At 42.4% G+C, this 20,514-nt stretch overlaps 1 protein-coding gene across 2 annotated transcripts in view; it reads left to right on the top strand.

Annotated features, from left to right (window-relative positions):
* The window catches only part of LOC143804733 (T-complex protein 1 subunit alpha), a 64,343-nt gene that overhangs the window by 31,420 nt on the left and 12,409 nt on the right, over window positions 1–20,514 (top strand). For both annotated transcript variants that reach the window (XM_077283123.1, XM_077283124.1), the window contains 3 exons: window positions 250–360; window positions 599–780; window positions 2,905–3,031. In XM_077283123.1, coding sequence (XP_077139238.1) covers window positions 250–360; window positions 599–780; window positions 2,905–3,031 — 420 coding nt within the window. The remainder of the gene's footprint in view (window positions 1–249; window positions 361–598; window positions 781–2,904; window positions 3,032–20,514) is intronic.

The raw sequence follows: 20,514 nt of genomic DNA, 5'->3' as shown, positions 1-20,514 counted from the left end.
TAAACAAGTGTATAACAAAATATGTAATTTCAATAATGTTATGGCAGAAATGCGACAATTTCAAGGGTGACAACACTTTCAGCCATGACTGTATATGTTAAAAATATATATATTTCAAAAGTGTAGCTCTAAACCTCCTATCCTTTCCCTGCACATGCGTGTCTATGAACGTCTTAATATATACAACCAATATGTTACAATTCTTGCTCTTTTTTGAAATGTAATGTTTTTTCTTTTTTTCTCTTATAGAGAAGCTGTTAGATACATCAATGAAAACCTCACTATGAACACTGATGAGCTCGGGAAGGACTGTCTTCTTAATGCTGCTAAGACTTCTATGTCTTCTAAAATCATTGGAGTGTATCCTTTGCCATGTTTTCTGGGTGCAATCACAGACAATGCTGGCATTATGGCAGTCATTCTTAACAGCTAATTATATTCAGATAATGGTTTCTGACAAGTGATGTAGCCACTTGGTCATCTATAGGAATTTTTCGTCTTCATTTAACATGGCTGCATGTTTTAGGACTTCAGATGGTTAGCTCCTATAATACAAGCTTTGCCCGATCAGTCTTTGATCCTTGACTTGTTTGCTCAGTGATAGCGACTTCTTTTCTTCTATGGTTGTCGATGCTGCACTTGCTGTGAAATATGTGGATCCAAAGGGTCAAGCCCGTTACCCAATTAACTCCATTAATGTGCTTAAAGCTCATGGTCGGAGCCAGAAAGAGAGCATTCTTGTTAATGGGTATGCGCTGAACTGCACTGTGGGCTCACAAGGTGACTACAATATTAATATAACTTGTTTTCATGCGTCCTATGTTTAGTGGAGATGTGTTGACTCTGGATGGAGTAATGCTGTTGGTCTTCTGTATTGCAATCCTGTCCTTTTAGGGTGCAGACACTGTCCTATTTCTCTTGTTAGGATCGCATTGCAGTGCACGGACTGGCACGGCACCTTTCCTGACTTGACCATGACAGTGTGATGTATTTCTATGCAGCTGTCATTCTCGGGTCAGGAGAGACGACTATCACTAACGAGGATTCAAATGCAATCCGCACATAAGAAATACAGCCGTCTTTCTGCCCCCTAACATGGATGCTCATAGAGGGGTATGTGACCCAATTGAAAAAAAAAAAACACTGCAAATATGCAAATTTTCAATACACAGTGGTTTTTATCAGGGGCTGCTGTTGGTTGTTGGGTCTCATGCCCTTCAGTCAGTGGCCGTGTTCAGTAAAGGATGAATGAGAACAGTTTGCACCGAAGATGATCTTTCAGGGTAAGAATTAGGATCTGATATGATATATTAAGTGGCACATTTGTGTTTTTTTCCCAAATGTACTGGACGTAGCATTAAGTGGTCACCTATTTAAATGCTTTCATTGCTATTCAACATAAATATCTGCTTTTAATATAATAATAATCTCTATTTTTATATAGCACTAACATATTCCGCTACGCTTTACAGTTTTTGCACACGCTTATGCCTTCTAGTCAGTGTAATTTCCAAATATTTGTTGTAGGAGACTGTTACATTTTTACACATGAATATTCATTTTATTTATATTTCGCCAGTATGTTCCCCAGCAGTTGACAAGGCTGACATGTCCTGACAATAAAGATGTTCCACAGTTATAGTAGCAGTGAGGGTCCTGCTCACAAGTTTACATTCTACAAGGAAATGGGGTACTTGATATGCTAAAAGAGCTTGTCATGTATGGTGCAGTCATCTCTATAATAAATATGGGTTATGACATAAAGTTGCATGATCCGGTCATCAGCTAATATCTAAGTACTGTTACCAAGTGATATGGAGGATATAGAGACAGATGAATAAGAGAGACCAGGTTCTCAGGAAACTTTAGAACAGGGAAGGGTTAGATCAGTAAAGATAGCGGATTGGCCTCTCTAAAAAAATGTTTTTAAGGCAAGCTTAAAAAAAAAAAAAAAAAAAAAAAAAAAGGGCTAGGTATTTATCTGATTGGTGTAGTACATTCTAGAAAATGTCAGTGCAAGGTTCAGATTGTGGAGGATGTTAATCTTAGATTAGTTGCAGAACGGAGAGCACAGGTTGGTGTGATGGATGGTGCAGAACTGTGGAGAGCTTTGTGGGTGAGAGAGAACTTTTTACTGTAGCTGATGGGTAAACAGTGCAATGACTGGCACAGGGTGGTGGTAGTATCGCTGTAGTGACTGGACAGAAATACGACCCTGGCTGCCTTATTCAGAATGAGTTGGAGAGTAGAGGGGATGTGGGGTGGTATAGTTGTGGGTGGTGGAGTTGTAGGAGCATGTTTCCAAAGGTTACGTATAAACACTGAGTGGATGAAACCATCTGACCAGCTCATTTTTAAAGAGAGCTTGTCAAAATTAAAGTGTAGTCAGATCTGCAGGCACCATGAGAAGCTGAGCAGATTGATATATTTTGTGAGAAAAGATTCAGTATGACTTGTTTTCATCATTTAATTTTCTGGGATTTTGGGCCCTGTGGGCTGTTCTATCAGTGACTGGCAGCTATATCGTATACACACATATAAAGAAAGCTGTCAGTCCCTGATATGACCGCCCCCTGGACCAAAAATCCCAGAAAATTAAATGATGAAAACATCGATTATACTGAATCTTTTTTCACATAACTGTATTTCAATCTACTCGGATCCCCCTGGTCTATAACATGTGCTTGCAGATTAAACTTCAAATTCACGGTGACAGGTTTTCTTTAAGGATCATTGTCTGAAACGTTACATATAATGTACTGATACTTGATTTGTGCTGTTTCTGGGGATGTCTTAACAGAATTTTATAGGTTTGATTTTTGAAATGGAGGTTAATAACACTTATACTTGGCTGAATATGAGAATGTAGTGTTAGCCTGAAACAACTTGTTTCTCTGATTCAAGGAATGAGTAAGAGGATCACAAATGCAAAAATTGCTTGCCTGGACTTTAGTCTGCAGAAAACTAAAATGAAGCTTGGAGTACAAGTGATCATTTCAGACCCATCCAAGCTGGACCAGATCAGGCAGAGGTATGTATATATCAGCTGCTTAAATTCATATTTGCTTTCACGTTTTTTTATTTTAGATTTTTTTTTATATACAGCTGGCAAAAATTGAGACCACTGCACAGTTTTATAAAGATCAGCTTCTCTACATGTCTGACAGCCATTCCGTTCCAGTGTCAGTTGAATTCTAACCAGAGTACACCTCCTTCTACTTAATGTGCTTCTGATTAGGAGATCACCTGAACCAAATCTTATTTAACGAAGGAAAGAATAAAAAATCACTGATGTGTTGTTCAGAATTGTCTTGTAATAGGAATAGGTCAAGCTGGATGGCAAAACAAGTGCTAGTAATAACCCAAACGTAATAGGAATGAAAATAACATTTAACCATGCCAAAGGAGTTGAAAAGAAAAGTCTTCAGTGAGGAAAAGGGCTCAGTTCTGGCTTTACTAGCAGAGGGATTCAGTGAGCGTCATGTTGCCTCCATCCTTAAAATTTCTAAGACGGCAGTCCATTACAACAAAGTCAAGCAGCAGATATTGGGGACAACAAAGCTAGAGACCAGCAGAGGGTGAAAACAACTCTCCACTGACCGGGATGACCGTCATCTTATTTGAATGTCACTCAGCAACCGCAGGATGACATCAAGTGACCTACAAAAAAGAAATGGCAGCTGGGGTGAAGTGCACATCAAGAACAGTTCGTAACAGGCTCCTGGAGGCAGGGCTCAAGTCATGTAAAGCTAAAAAAAATAAATGTAATCAATGAGAAGCAAAGGAGAGCCAGGCTGAAGTTTGCCAAAGACCATAAGGATTGGACCATAGAGGACTGGAGTAAGGTAATCTTCTCTGATGAGACTAATTTTCAGCTTTGCCCAACACCTGGTCATCTAATGGTTAGACAAAGACCTGGAGAGACGTACAAGCTACAGTGTCTTGTACCCACTCTGAAATTTGGTGGAAGATCTGTGATGATCTGGGGATGCTTCAGCAAGGCTGGAATTGGGCAGGTTAATCTTTGCGAAGGACGGATGAATCAAGCCGCATACAAGGTTATCCTGGAAAAAGTTGATTCCTTCTGCTCAGGCAATGTTCCCCAACTCTGAGAACTGTTTTTTCCAGCGGGAGAATGATTATTCCACAAAATATTGATTTCTGAACTCTTCCTAAGTTAAAACATTAGTATTGTTGTTTCTAAATGATTATGAACTTGTTTTCTTTGCATTATTTGAGGTCTGAAAGCACTTTTTATTTTTTTCAAATTTTGACCATTTCTCCTTTTCAGAAAAAAAAACCCAAAATGTATTGCTTGGAACTTCGAAGACATGTTGTCAGAAGTTTATAGACTAATAAAAGAAAAATTTACATTTTACTCAAAAATATATCTATAAAGAGAAAAATCAGACAAACTGAAAATTTTGCAGTGGTCTCTTACTTTTTGCCAGAGCTGTATATACCTTGAAATCCATATTTTGAGGTAATGTACAATTTTAATATTTGCTTCCATTCATTGTTTGGGGTGTCAGCAACTGTACCTGTAAGGTAAATTATAAAGTGAAATTGTTCAAGATTCTCAGCTGTTCCTTAAAAAAAAAAAAAGGTTTCCCTACAGCATTGTTTAATCCAATAGTAAAATACCGTATTTTTCGGATTATAAGACGCAACTTTGCCAAGATCTCCATCTGCGCGTGCGCCTCCCCTGCCAGCCATTTTCCCGGAGTTCACCACATAGTAAACCATGCAAGTTCGGGGGCTCTGGGCTTTCACAAAATGTCATCAGAGGCCCCGCACCACCGAACACTCCCCGTTCCCAGCCTGCAGCAATGCTCCACTCTTGCTTCCTCCAGCAGCGACCCTGGGACCACCCCCGGTTAGCAATAAGACTCATGGATTATAAGAAGCACCACCATTTTATTAAAAAAAAGTTGCTGTTTGTTCCTGTTTTTATCCTCAAAATTTGGGGTGCGTCTGAGGGTATGTGCACACGTCCGGATTTCTTGCAGAAATTTCCTGAAGAAAACCGGAAATTTTCTGCAAGAAATCCGCATTTTTTTTTTTTTGCGTTTTTTTTTCGCGTTTTTTTTAGCATTCTGCAAGCGTAATTAGCTTGCAGAATGCTAAAGTTTTCCAAGCGATCTGTAGCATCGCTTGGAAAACTGACTGACAGGTTGGTCACACTTGTCAAACATACTGTTTGACAAGTGTGACCAACTTTTTACTATAGATGCTGCTTATGCAGCATCTATAGTAAAAGATAGAATGTTTAACCCCTTCCCGACCCATGACGCCACGTAGGCGTCATGAAAACCCGTGCCAATCCGACCCATGACGCCTATGTGGCGTCATGGAATGATCGCGTCCCTGCAGATCGGGTGAAGGGGTTAACTCCGATTTCACCCGATCTGCAGAGACAGGGGGAGTGGTGCTTCAGCCCAGGGGGGGTGGCTTCACCCCCCCGTGGCTACGATCGCTCTGATTGGCTGTTGAAAGTGAAACTGCCAATCAGAGCGATTTGTAATATTTCACCTGAAAAACTGGTGAAATATTACAATCCAGCCATGGCCGATGCTGCAATATCATCGGCCATGGCTGGAAACACTAATGTGACCCCCCCCCCCACCCCACCGATCGCCCCCCCAAGCGACCGATCTGTGCTCCGCTCCCCTCGGTCCTGTGCTCCGCTGCCCCGTGCTCCTGCCCGCTCCCCCCCGTGCTGCTATGCCACCCTCCTGTGCTCCGACGCCCCCCCCCCCCCGGGCCCCGATCTCCCCCCCCCCCCCTTATACTCACCGAGGCTCCCGGTGTCCGTCCGCCTCCTCGCTGGGCGCCGCCATCTTCCAAAATGGCGGGCGCATGCTCAGTGCGCCCGCCGAATCTGCCAGTCGGCAGATTCGTTAAAAGTACATTTTGATCGCTGTGATAGGTTCTATCACAGCGATCAAAATAAAAAAATAATAAATTAACCCCCCCCTTTATCACCCCCATAGGTAGGGACAATAATAAAATAAAGAAAATATATATATATTTTTTTTCCACTAGGGTTAGGGTTAGAACTAGGGGTAGGGTTAGGGTTACGGGTAGGGGTAGGGTTAGGGTTATGGCATGTGCACACAGTTCGGATTTGGCTGCGGATCCGCAGCGGATTGGCCGCGGATCCGCAGCGGATTGGCCGCGGATCCGCAGCGGATTGGCCGCTGCGAATTCGTAGCAGTTTTCCATCAGGTTTACAGTACCATGTACACCTATGGAAAACCAAATCCGCTGTGCCCATGGTGCGGAAAATTCCGTGCAGAAACACTGCGTTGTATTTTCCGCAGCATGTCAATTCTTTGTGAAAGCGTTTTACACCTGTTCCTCAATAGGAATCCGCAGGTGAAATCCGCACAAAAAAACACTGGAAATCTGCTGTAAATCCGCAGGTAAAACGCAGTGTCTTTTACCTGCAGATTTTTCAAAAATCGTGCGGAAAAATCTCACACGAATCCGCAACGTGGGCACATAGCCTTAGGGTTAGGGTTGGAATTAGAGTTAGGGTTGGAATTAGGGCTAGGGTTGGAAATAGGGTTAAGATTAGGCTTGTGGTTAGGGTTAGGGGTGCGTTGGGGTTACAGTTGTGGGTAGGGTTGGGATTAGGGTTAGGATTAGGGTTGGAATTAGGGTTACGGGTGTGTTGCGGTTAGGGTTGTGGTTAGGGGTGTGTTGGGGTTAGGGTTGTGATTAGGGTTATGGCTACAGTTGGGATTAGGATTAGGGGTGTGTTGGGGTTAGTGTTGAAGTTAGAATTGAGGGGTTTCCACTGTTTATGCACATCAGGGGTCTCCAAACGCAACATGGTGCCACCATTGATTCCAGCCAATCTTGCGTTCAAAAAGTCAAATGGTGCTCCCTCCCTTCCAAGCCCCGACGTGCGCCCAAACAGTGGTTTACCCCCACATTTGGGGTACCAGCGTACTCAGGACAAACTGGGCAACAACTGTTGGGGTCCAATTTCTCCTGTTACCCTTGCAAAAATAAAAAATTACTTGCTAAAACATAATTTTTGAGGAAAGAACAATTATTTTTTATTTTCACGGCTCTGCGTTATAAACTTCTGTGAAGCACTTGGTGGTTGAAAGTGGTCACCACACATCTAGATAAGTTCCTTCGGGGGTCTAGTTTCCAAAATGGGGTCACTTATGGGGGGTTTCTACTGTTTAGGCATATCAGGGGCTCTGCAAACGTAACCTGATGCCCGCAGACCATTCATCAAAGTCTGCATTCCAAAACGTCACTACTTCCCTTCCGAGCCCCGGCATGTGCCCAAACAGTGGTTTACCCCCACATATGGGGTATCAGCGTACTCAGGAGAAACTGGACAACAACTTTGGGGTCAAATTTCTCCTGTTACCCTTGCAAAAATAAAAAATTCTGGGCTAAAAAAATATTTTTGAGGAAAGGAAACACATTTATTATTTTCACGGCTCTGCGTTATAAACTTCTGTGAAGCACTTGGGGGTTCAAAGTGCTCACCACACATCTAGATAAGTTCCCTTGGGGGTCTAGTTTCCAAAATGGAGTCACTTGTGGGGAGTTCCTACTGTTTAGGCACATCAGGGGCTCTGCAAACGCAACCTGACACCCGCAGAGCATTCCATCAAAGTCTGCATTTCAAAACACCACTACTTCTCTTCCTAACACCGACGTGTGCCAAAACAGTGGTTTACCCCCACATATGGGGTATCAGCGTACTCAGGAGAAACTGGACAACAACTTTTGGGGTCCAATTTCTCCTGTTACCCTTGGGAAAATAGAAAATTGTGGGCTAAAAAATCATTTTTGAGAAAAGAAAAATTATTTATTTTCATGGCTCTGCGTTATAAACTTCTGTGAAGCACTTGGGGGTTCAAAGTGCTCACCACACATCTAGATTAGTTCCTTGGGAGGTCTAGTTTCCAAAATGGGGTCACTTGTGCGGGAGCTCCAATGTTTAGGCACACGGGGGCTCTCCAAACGCGACATGGTGTCCGCTAATGATTGGAGCTAATTTTCCATTCAAAAAGCCAAATGGCGTGCCTTCCCTTCCGAGCCCTGCCGTGCGCCCAAACAGTGGTTTACCCCCACATATGGGGTATCATCGTACTGAGGACAAACTGGACAACAACATTTGGGGTCCAATTTCTCCTATTACCCTTGGGAAAATAAAAAATTCTGGGCTAAAAATCATTTTTGAGGAAAGAAAAATTATTTTTTATTTTCACGGCTCTGCGTTATAAACTTCTGTGAAGCACCTGGGGGTTATAAGTGCTCACTATGCTTCTAGATAAGTTCCTTGGGGGGGTCTAGTTTCCAAAATGGGCTCACTTGTAGGGGAGCTCCAATGTTTAGGCACACAGGGGCTCTCCAAACGCGACATGGTGTCCGCTAACGATTGGAGCTAACTTTCCATTCAAAAAGTCAAATGGCACGCCTCCCATTCTGAGCCTTGCCGTGCACCCAAACAGTGGTTTGCCCCCACATATGAGGTATCGGTGTACTCAGGAGAAATTGTCCAACAAATTTTAGGATCCATTTTATCCTGTTGCCCATGTGAAAATGAAAAAATTGAGGCTAAAAGAAATTTTGTGTGAAAAAAAAGTACTTTTTCATTTTTACGGATCAATTTGTGAAGCACCTGGGGTTTAAAGTGCTCACTATGCTTCTAGATAAGTTCCTTGGGGGGTCTAGTTTCCAAAATGGGGTCACTTGTGGGGGAGCTCCAATGTTTAGGCACACAGGGGCTCTCCAAACGTGACATGGTGTCCGCTAAAGATTGGAGCCAATTTTTCATTGAAAAAGTCAAATGGCGCTCCTTCCCTTCCGAGCCCTGCCGTGCGCCCAAACAGTGGTTTACCCCCACATATGAGGTATCAGCGTACTCAGGACAAATTGGACAACAACGTTCGTGGTCCAGTTTCTCCTTTTACCCTTGGGAAAATAAAAAAAAATTCGCTAAAAGATCATTTTTGTGACTAAAAAGTTAAATGTTAATTTTTCCCCTCCATGTTGCTTCTGCTGCTGTGAAACACCTGAAGGGTTAATAAACTTCTTGAATGTGGTTTTGAGCACCTTGAGGGGTGCAGTTTTTAGAATGGTGTCACTTTTGGGTATTTTCAGCCATATAGAACCCTCAAACTGACTTCAAATGTGAGGTGGTCCCTAAAAAAAATGGTTTTGTAAATTTTGTTGTAAAAATGAGAAATCACTGGTCAAATTTTAACCCTTATAACTTCCTAGCAAAAAAAACATTTGTTTCCAAAATTGTGCTGATGTAAAGTAGACATGTGGGAAATGTTATTTATTAACTATTTTGTGTCACATAACTCTCTGGTTTAACAGAATAAAAATTCAAAATGTGAAAATTGCGAAATTTTCAAAATTTTCGCCAAATTTCCGTTTTTTTTTACAAATAAACTCAGAAATTATCGACCTAAATTTACCACTAACATGAAGCCCAATATGTCACGAAAAAACAATCTCAGAATCGCTAGGATTTGTTGAAGCGTTCCTGAGTTATTACCTCATAAAGGGACACTGGTCAGAATTTCAAAAAACGGCAAGGTCATTAAGGCCAAAATAGGGTGGGTCATGAAGGGGTTAAAAATAGTAATAATAAAAAAAATGCTTATACTCACCCAGACGATCTCCTCAGCGGCGTCCGTTCCTCTTCCTATAGCTGGTGTGTGCGCGCAGGACCTTCCATGACGTCGCGGTCACATGACTGCTCACGACCAATCACAAGACAGTGACGTCATCACAGGTCCTTCACCGCACACCAGCTATAGGAACCGAAGCGGCAGCATGCAGCGGTGAGGCGGGAACACTGCGGGGGACATCGAAGGTGAGTATAGGACTATTTTTTATTTTAATTCTTTTATTTTTGACCAATTATATGGTGCCCAGTCTGTGGAGGAGAGTCTCCTCTCCTCCACCCTGGGTACCAACCGCACATGATCTGCTTACTTCCTGCATGGTGTGCACAGCCCCGTGCGGGAAGTAAGCAGATCAATGGACTCCTAGGTGTGCGGAATCCCCGCAATTCCGCATTTTTAATGAACATGTCGCTTTTTTTTCCGCGATGCGATTTTTTTCTCGGAAAAAATCGCAACTTTTGCACAAAAAATGCGGAATACACTGTAAATAATAAAAGGCATATGTTAGCGTTTTTTTTCGCGTTTTTATCGTGAAAAAACGCGAAAAACTCTAAAAATCCTGAACGTGTGCACATGGCTTTACAATCCGCAAAATACGGTAGATCATAACATTAGTTACAGTTCCAATTACGGTTTATCCCTACAATCCCATTCTGTGTCTGCAGGCTGCATATATTGTTTCTTTTCTCTAGAAAGGAATAAAAATTGTAGAAACAGGAGGACAATTTTGTCTGCACAAGTCTTGAGTCCCTGAAAGTGCCTGGCAAAGGGGAGGGGCGGAGTCAGGATGATTTTTCGGTCAATATGGCTGTGGGAGGGCTTGTTTTTTGCCGGGCAAGTTGTACTTTTGGACTTTTATTAAGTTGTGGCAACCAAAAGAAAATACTTCTGGCGGTTTTTGTTTTTTTTCCTCGTTATGCTGTTTACCGATTAACCCCTTTACCCCCAAGGGTAGTTTGCATGTTAATGACCGGGCCAATTTTTACAATTCTGACCACTGTCCCTTTATGAGGTTTTAACTCTGGAACGCTTCAACGGATCCCGGTGATTCTGACATTGTTTTCTCGTTACATATTGTACTTCATGATAGTGGTAATATTTCTTTGATATGACTTGCGTTTATTTTGAAATAAAAAAACGGAAAATTTTGAAATTTTCCAACTTAGAATTTGTATGCCCTTTAATCACAGAGATATGTCACACAAAATACTTAATAAGTAACATTTCCCACATGTTTACTTTACATCAGCACAATTTTGGAACCAACATATTTTTTTTTTTGTTAGGGAGTTATAAGGGTTAAAAGTTGACCAGCGATTTCTCATTTTTAGAACACTATTTTTTTTATTATTTTTTCTTAGAGACCACCTCACACTAAGTCACTTTGAGGGGTCTCTATGATAGAAAATACCCAAAAGTGACACCATTCTAAACTGCACCCCTCAAGGTGCGCAAAACCACATTCAAAGTTTATTAACCCTTCAGGTGCTTCACAGGAATTTTTGGAATGCTTAAAAAAAAAAAATGAACATTTAACTTCTTTTCACAAAAAATTTACTTCATATTCAAATCTTTTTATTTTCCGAAGGGTAACAGGAGAAATTGGACCCCAAAAGTTATTGTGCAATTTGTCCGGAGTATGCCAATACCCCATATGTGGGGGTAAACCACTGTTTGGGCGCATGGCAGAGCTCGGAAGGGAAGGAGCGCCATTTGACTTTTTCAACGCAGAATTGGCTGGAATTGAGATCAGACGCCATGTCGCGTTTGGAGAGCCCCTGATGTGCCTAAACAGTGGAAACCCCCTAACACACCCCTAATCCCAACTGTAACCGTAATCCTAACTTTAGCCCCAACCCTAACCCTAATGGGAAAATGGAAGGGTCATTCCATGTCAAGTGAACCAATGATTTTTACCTCCTATAATTTTTAATTCTTTTGAGATTTTGTTATTTGGTAATAGTGTCAGAGAATGCAAAATGTGAATAAAAAAAATTCTAGATATTTTTTTTTTTAATTTGATTTTCAAGGTTCGGAAAAAGTGTGAATTTCGGTGTTGCCTGCCTTTACTTACATTTCTCCTCATAACTCAGGCTAGAAAAAAGATGGAGAAACAAAATAAACACCATTCTACTCAGAACTGTACAGGCTTTCACCAGATATGTCACAGGAGTATCTTTAATATTTTACCTATGCGAACGCAACATTTTAAAACACATTTCAGAAAAAAACTTTTAATTTGAAAGTTTCAAAACCTGCACATGTGCCTGCTATGCTCCTAGCCACATCTGTACCAAAACACGAGTTTGGATCGTGATGGGATCATATTTAACCCCTTCATGACCTTGCCGTTTTTTGCAATTCTGACCAGTGTCCCTTTATGAGGTAATAACTCAGGAACGCTTCAACGGATCCTAGCGATTCTGAGATTGTTTTTTCGTGACATATTGGGCTTCATGTTAGTGGTAAATTTAGGTCGATAATTTCTGAGTTTATTTGTAAAAAAAACGGAATTTTGGCAAAAATTTTGAAAATTTCGCAATTTTCACATTTTGAATTTTTATTCTGTTAAACCAGAGAGTTATGTGACACAAAATAGTTAATAAATAACATTTCCCACATGTCTACTTTACATCAGCACAATTTTGGAAACAAATTTTTTTTTTGCTAGGAAGTTATAAGGGTTCAAATTTGACCAGTGATTTCTCATTTTTACAACAAAATTTACAAAACCATTTTTTTTAGGGACCACCTCACATTTGAAGTCAGTTTGAGGGTTCTATATGGCTGAAAATACCCAAAAGTGACACCATTCTAAAAACTGCACCCCTCAAGGTGCTCAAAACCACATTCAAGAAGTTTATTAACCCTTCAGGTGTTTGACAGCAGCAGAAGCAACATGGAAGTAAAAAATGAACATTTAACTTTTTAGTCACAAAAATGATCTTTTAGCGAAATTTTTTTATTTTCCCAGAGGTAAAAGGAGAAACTGGACCACGAACTTTGTTGTCCAATTTGTCCTAAGTACGCTGATACCTCATATGTGGGGGTAAACCACTGTTTGGGCGCACAGCAGGGCTCGGAAGGGAAGGAGCGCCATTTGACTTTTTCAATGAAAAATTGGCTCCAATCTTAAGCGGACACCATGTCGCGTTTGGAGAGCCCCCGTGTGCCTAAACATTGGAGCTCCTCCACAAGTGACCCCATTTTGGAAACTAGACCCCCCAAGGAACTTATCTGGAAGCATACTGAGCACTTTAAACTCTCAGGTGCTTCACAAATTGATCCGTAAAAATGAAAAAGTACTTTTTTTTCACACAAAATTTCTTTTAGCCTCAATTTTTTCATTTTCACATGGGCAACAGGATAAAATGGATCCTAAAATTTGTTGGGCAATTTCTCCTGAGTACACCAATACCTCACATGTGGGGGTAAACCACTGTTTGGGCACATGGTAAGGCTCGGAAGGGAAGGAGCGCCATTTGACTTTTTGAATGAAAAATTATCTCCATCGTTAGCGGACACCATGTCGCGTTTGGAAAGCCCCTGTGTGCCTAAACATTGGAGCTCCTCCACAAGTGACCCCATTTTGGAAACTAGACCCCCCAAGGAACTCATCTAGATGCATAGTGAGCACTTATAACCCCCAGGTGCTTCACAGAAGTTTATAACGCAGAGCCGTGAAAATAAAAAAATAATTTTTCTTTCCTCAAAAATGATTTTTAGCCCAGAATTTTTTATTTTCCCAAGGGTAATAAAAGAAATTGGACCCCAAATGTTGTTGTCCAGTTTGTCCTGAGTACGATGATACCCCATATGTGGGGGTAAACCACTGTTTGGGCGCACGGCAGGGCTCGGAAGGGAAGGCACGCCGTTTGGCTTTTTGAATGGAAAATTAGCTCTAATCATTAGCGGACACCATGTCGCGTTTGGAGAGCCCCTGTGTGCCTAAACATTGGAGCTCCCACACAAGTGACCCCATTTTGGAAACTAGACCTCCCAAGGAACTAATCTAGATGTGTGGTGAGCACTTTGAACCCCCAAGTGCTTCACAGAAGTTTATAACGCAGAGCCATGAAAATAAAAAATAATTTTTCTTTTCTCAAAAATGATTTTTTAGCCCACAATTTTTTATTTTCCCAAGGGTAACAGGAGAAATTGGACCCCAAAAGTTGTTGTCCAGTTTCTCCTGAGTACGCTGATACCCCATATGTGGGGGTAAACCACTGTTTTGGCACACGTCGGGGTTCAGAAGGGAAGTAGTGACGTTTTGAAATGCAGACTTTGATGGAATGCTCTGCGGGCGTCAGGTTGCGTTTGCAGAGCCCCTGATGTGCCTAAACAGTAGAAACCCCCCACAAGTGACCCCATTTTGGAAACTAGACCCTCCCAAGGAACTTATCTAGATGTGTGGTGAGCACGTTCAACCCCCAAGTGCTTCACAGAAGTTTACAACGCAGAGCCGTGAAAATAAAAAATCATTTTTCTTTCCTCAAAAAAGATGTTTTAGCAAGCAATTTTTTATTTTCACAAGGGTAACAGGAGAATTTGGACCCCAATATTTGTTGCCCAGTTTGTTGTGAGTACGCTGATACCCCATATGTGGGGGTAAACCACTGTTTGGGCACACGTCAGGGCTCGGAAGGGAAGTAGTGACATTTGAAATGCAGACTTTGATGGAATGGTCTGCGGGCGTCACATTGCATTTGCAGAGCCCCTGATGTGCCTAAACAGTAGAAACACCCCACAAGTGACCCCATTTTGGAAACTAGACCCCCGAAGGAACTTATCTAGATGTGTGGTGAGCACTTTCAACCCCCAAGTGCTTCACAGAAGTTTATAACGCAGAGCCGTGAAAATAAAAAATAATTGTTCTTTCCTCAAAAATTATGTTTTAGCAAGTAATTTTTTATTTTTGCAAGGGTAACAGGAGAAATTGGACCCCAACAGTTGTTGCCCAGTTTGTCCCGAGTACGCTGGTGCCCCAAATGTGGGGGTAAACCACTGTTTGGGCGCACGTCGGGGCTTGGAAGGGCGGGAGCACCATTTGACTTTTTGAACGCAAGATTGGCTGGAATCAATGGTGGCGCCATGTTGCGTTTGGAGACCCCTAATGTGCCTAAACAGTGGAAACCCCTCAATTCTAACTTCAACACTAACCCCAACACACCCCTAATCCTAATCCCAACTGTAGCCATAACCCTAATCACAACCCTAACCCCAACACACCCCTAACCACACCCCTAACCGCAACACACCCGTAACCCTAATTCCAACCCTAATCCTAACCCTAATCCCAACCGTAACCCTAATCCCAACCCTAACCACAACTGTAACCCCAACACACCCCTAACCCTATCCGTAACCCTAACCACAAGCCTAATCTTAACCCTATTTCAAACCCTAGCCCTAATTCCAACCCTAACTCTATTTCCAACCCTAACCCTAAGGCTATGTGCCCACGTTGCGGATTCGTGAGATTTTTCCGCACGATTTTTGAAAAATCTGCAGGTAAAAGGCACTGCGTTTTACCTGCGGATTTACAGCAGATTTCCAGTGTTTTTTTGTGCGGATTTCACCTGCGGATTCCTATTGAGGAACAGGTGTAAAACGCTGCGGAATCCGCACAAAGAATTGACATGCTGCGGAAAATACAATGCAGCGTTTCTGCACGGAATTTTCCGCACCATGGGCACAGCGGATTTGGTTTTCCTTAGGTGTACATGGTACTGTAAACCTGATGGAAAACTGCTTCGAATTCGCAGCGGCCAATCCGCTGCGGATCCGCGGCCAATCCGCTGCGGATCCGCGGCCGATGCGCTGCAGATCCGCGGCCGATGTGCTGCGGATCCGCGGCCGATGCGCTGCGGATCCGCGGCCGATGCGCTGCGGATCCGCGGCCGATGCGCTGCGGATCCGCGGCCGATGCGCTGCGGATCCGCGGCCGATGCGCTGCGGATCCGCGGCCGATCCGCTGCGGAACCGCTGCCGATCCGCTGCGGATCCGCGGCCGATCCGCTCTGTGTGCACATGCCATAACCCTACCCCTAACCTCAACCCTACCCGTAACCCTACCCCTAGTTCTAACCCTAGTTCTAACCCTAACCCTAGTGGAAAAAGAAAAAAAAATATTTTCTTTATTTTATTATTGTCCCTACCTATGGGGGTGATAAAGGGGGGGGGGGTTTATTTATTATTTTTTTATTTTGATCGCTGTGATAGAACCTACCACAGCGATCAAAATGTACTTGTAATAAATCTGCCGGCCGGCAGATTCGGCGGGCGCACTGAGCATGCGCCCGCCATTTTGGAAGATGGCGGCGCCCAGCGAGGAGACGGACCGACACCGGGAGCCTCGGTAAGTATAAGGGGGGGGAGATCGGGGCACGGGGGGGGGGCGTCGGAGCACCGGGGGGTGACATAGGAGCAGGGGGAGAGCGGGCAGGAGGACGGGGGAGCGGAGCACAGGACGGAGGGGAACGGACCCCATAACGGAGCACTGGGGGGGGCGATCGGTGGGGTGGGGGGGGGGTCACTTCAGGTTTTCCAGCCATGGCCGATGGTATTGCAGCATCGGCCATGGCTGGATTGTAATATTTCACCAGTTTTTTAGGTGAAATATTACAAATCGCTCTGATTGGCTGTTGAAAGTGAAACTGCCAATCAGAGCGATCGTAGCCACGGGGGGGTGAAGCCACTCCCCCTGGGCTGAAGTACCACTCCCCCTCTCCCTGCAGATCGGGTAAAATAGGAGTTAACCCCTTCACCCGATCTGCAGGGACGCGATCATTCCATGACGCCGCATAGGCGTCATGGGTCGGGAAGGGGTTAAAAATGTAACTACTACAGTGTCAGTTCGAATATCTCCAATTCAGATCTGTTCAGCCGGTGGTCTAAAAGTGTGGGGTCTATTTATTTACCAAATAATCCAAGATCTTTAGATATTACTGTATTATGTTACAGCTTAGAAGCAGGAGAGGACAGAGGAGAAGCTTTGTTAGGGCTGAGAATGACCAGGGGTAGACAGTGAATGCAGAGAAGATGACCGGCCGGCAGCTCGGGCCTCCACAGGCCATATTCACACCAAATCTTAACACCCAGGCAACTGTTAAAATGGAGGGAGAAAAATATTCTTAACATCCAGTTCATGTATTGTACAAACCAGTATTACGAAGAGGAGGAGAGTTTGTTATAACATCGGTTACAGGAAGCAGAACCATCACAGGGACTCAGCAATAACGGACTGTCATCCCACGTAGTGACACAGAAATAAAAACAAAGACCGTGAAGTCCATGAAGTGGTAGAAGGCGGCACAAGATCGGCACTGGATGACCTATCTGGTTATGTGACCTGTGAATATGATTGGTGCTGGTGGCGGCTACTGTGAAAGATGGTGAAAATGAAGAAGTAGAAGTGACTTTTTTGCACCTTCTGGTACAGCCCCATCCTTTGTGTATCCAAAAAAACCAGACATTTGTAAAATTTACAAAAATCAGATATTAACTCAGGTGAAGCCAAATACCATGACAGCCGCACATACTCTGACACAAAAGGAAACGGCCATTGCTAGTAAGCGCATATGGACAAGATGACATTTCACCCACTAGAAGGGACACATTGATGATAAAAGCCAGTTTAAAAACCTACTATTGTTTGATTAGTTCATATTTTATAGAACGAGGATTTAACTACTGGACTATTCTTCTAAAACACTTCATAAATGACATGTTTAGTGATATAATAGAAAAAAATTGTTACATGTATAAATAGGTGGTAAAAATATTGGTTCTTTTATTCTTGTTGTTAACATATAATTAGTAAAATCACATTTGAGGATATGATCACTTTTTTTTTTTGGCTTGTTCAGTGCATTCAGGTTGAAAATGCTGAGCAAGTTGTGTTATGATGATTAAGATGCACTTCGGTTTTTGGGGGTTTTTTTGCGTTACTTCATTGTGTCATATAAATGTTGAATTCAATAAGTTGTAATTTGATAAGAAGAAAGGAAGAAACTCACACAATCCTAAAATCAAATGATTCAAGGCTTAAAAAAAAAAAATTTGGTAGGTCCCAAGTTGAATCCCTGTACAAATATAAACAAGAACACAACTAACATACATGCATGTTTTCACAATTTTAAAACATACGTTTTTTTCACAATTGCACATCAAAATTTTGAATTTGATTTCTCCAAAACAAAATATAAATAAACTTAGTCTTGTCACATATCAAATGAAAGCCTGTACCGTTCTGAGAAAAATGATGCCTCTCCCACCTCTTTATCTTAATTCTAGCCTGAGATATGATAAGAAATGTTAACCCATACCAGGCCAAAATCCGCTCTTTTTCCAAACTTTAGAAGTCTAAAAAATTAACTGATGAAGAAAAAAATTCAAAACTTTTTATTTGTAATTAAACTAAAGTTGTACTTCACTAAAAAAAAATCTAAAGACTTCAGGTAAAAAAAACATTTGGATCACTTGATGTGGAATGACCATTTTTTTTATTTTTCCCTAACTAAGGAAGTGCTAAAGAGGGGGTTTGATTTACTATTTATAACAGGTTTTTGTTTGGCAGCTGTCTCACACTAAAAGATGCTTTTTATTGCAAAAAGGTTTTGCTTCACCACATTTTGAGAGCTATAATTTTTCCATATTTTGGCCCACAGTCATGTGAGGTCTTCGTTTTTTGCGGGACAAGTTGACGCTTTTATTAGCACCATTTTTGGGCACATGACATTTTTTGATCGCTTTTTATTCCAATTTTTGTGAGGCAGAATGAACAGAAACCAGCAATTGATGAATTTCTTGGGGGGGCGCTTATACCATTGTGCGTGTGGTAAAATTAATGAAGCAGCTTTATTCTTTAGGTCAGTATGATGACAGCGATACCTCATTTATATCCTTTTTTTAATGTTTTGGCGCTTTTATACAATAAAAACTACTTGATATAAAAATTATTTTTGCATCGCTTTACTCTGAGAGCTATAACTTTTTTTTTTTTTTTTCTCGTGATGGAGCTGTATGGCGGCTTGTTTTTAGCAGGACAAGATGACGTTTTCAGCGGTACCATGTTTATTTATATCCGTCTTTTTGATCACGTTATTCCACTTTTGTTAAGCGGTATGATGATAAAGCATTGTTTTTTTGCCTTTTTTTTTAAATGGTCACTAAAGGGGTTAACTAGTGGGACAGTTTTTCATTTTTAACTTTCAAATTTTTTATTTTTTTTATTTTTTCTTATTTTTACACTTTGTCCAATTATGGGACACCCATTTTGTGCAGGCTGATCACTTCTATAGCATGCAGATGTGCATGCTATAGAAGCTGTCAGCTCTGCAGTTTGTTACACTGACCCGAGAGACTTCCTAATCATCACTGCGCATGACAGGAAGTCTCTCAGGTCTGGAGACCCGGATGTTGTTGTGACATCGGGTCTCCATGGCAGCGATCGGGACCCCGCGTCATGCCACGGGGTCTCTGATCCAAAGGCAAGAGGGGCTGTCAGCCCCCTGCTGGCTCCGGAATGCTGCGATCATGTTTGATCGCAGTGTTTCAGGGGTTAAATTGCCGGGAGCGGTCCGTGACCGCTCCTGGCACTTAGTGCTTGGTATCAGCTGTGAGAATCGAAGGGAGAGCGGCTGATCGCCTGTGACGTACTATTCCATCCATGGGAATTAAGTGCTAGGATACATGGACGGAATGGTATATTTAAATAGATTGGTAAGCCAAACCTCAGACTTATCAACTTCCCTGACTCCGATTCCACAGCACTGCCTCACTACTGAGCATGTACATAAAGTGCAGCACAGATTCATCTCCACTAAAAGCTGAGATCCTTCGATCAGGAACAGAAGACATTTCATAATTTTCCCAAATGCTTATGAAAAAACATAAAGCACATCCTGCACTGAACTACTGAACCCAATTTATTATCTATTTTAAGAGTTGGTCCATTTTATACCAAAACCACCAAAATTGACACGCCACAGCCCTGGAGATATCTAAGCGCTGTGCTCAGCTGGTCTTTAACTCTCCCTTAAGAATGAGTGTCGGTGTGCATGATCAACTTCTGCTCCAGTCACTCTTCAGAAACCTGTTTCTCAGGATCTGTGGGGAGCCCATTGGTTAACCCCTTTCTGCCATCGGTCGGAATAGAACGTCCGATGGCAGAACCCCCACTTTGATGCGGGCTCCAGCGGTGAGCCCACATCAAAGCCGGGACATGTCGGCTGTTTTGAACATCTGACATGTGCCTGCAGTAGGCACGGGCGGATTGCGATGAACTATTAAATTAACTAGTTACATGACGCTTTCAAACTGACAGCATTTAAAAAGCGCATCCGGCCAGAAATGCGCGCACTACTGACCCCCATCACGTGATCGAGGGTCATCGGTGCGTCGGCATAACAACCAGAGGTCTCCAGCAGACTTCTATGGTTGTTGATGCCAGATTGCTATGAGCGCCACCCAGTGGTCGGCGCTTATAGCAATGCAGTAATTTTGCTACATAGGAGCGATCTGAGCATCGCCTCTATGTAGCAAAGCCGATCAGGCTATGCTAGCTTCTAGCCTCCCATGGATGTTATTGAAGCATGGCAAAAGTAAAAAAGAAAACATTTTAAAAATATGAAAAAAAATAAAAAAGTTCAAATCACCCCCTTTTTGCCCCCTTCAAAATAAAACAAAAAAAATCAAATATACACATATTTGGTATCGCCGCTTTCAGAATAGCTCGATCTATCAATAAAAAAAGATTAACCTGATCGCTAAACGGCGTAGAGAAAAAAAAATTCAAAATAGCAGAAAAATTTATCTTTTGGTCGCCGTGACATTGCAA

Source organism: Ranitomeya variabilis, chromosome 2 (genome assembly GCF_051348905.1).
Source record: "Ranitomeya variabilis isolate aRanVar5 chromosome 2, aRanVar5.hap1, whole genome shotgun sequence".
Classification (NCBI taxonomy): Eukaryota; Metazoa; Chordata; class Amphibia; order Anura; family Dendrobatidae; genus Ranitomeya; species Ranitomeya variabilis.
The sequence above is the reverse complement of the archived record's forward strand: the minus strand, read 5'-3'. Positions and strand labels throughout refer to the sequence as shown.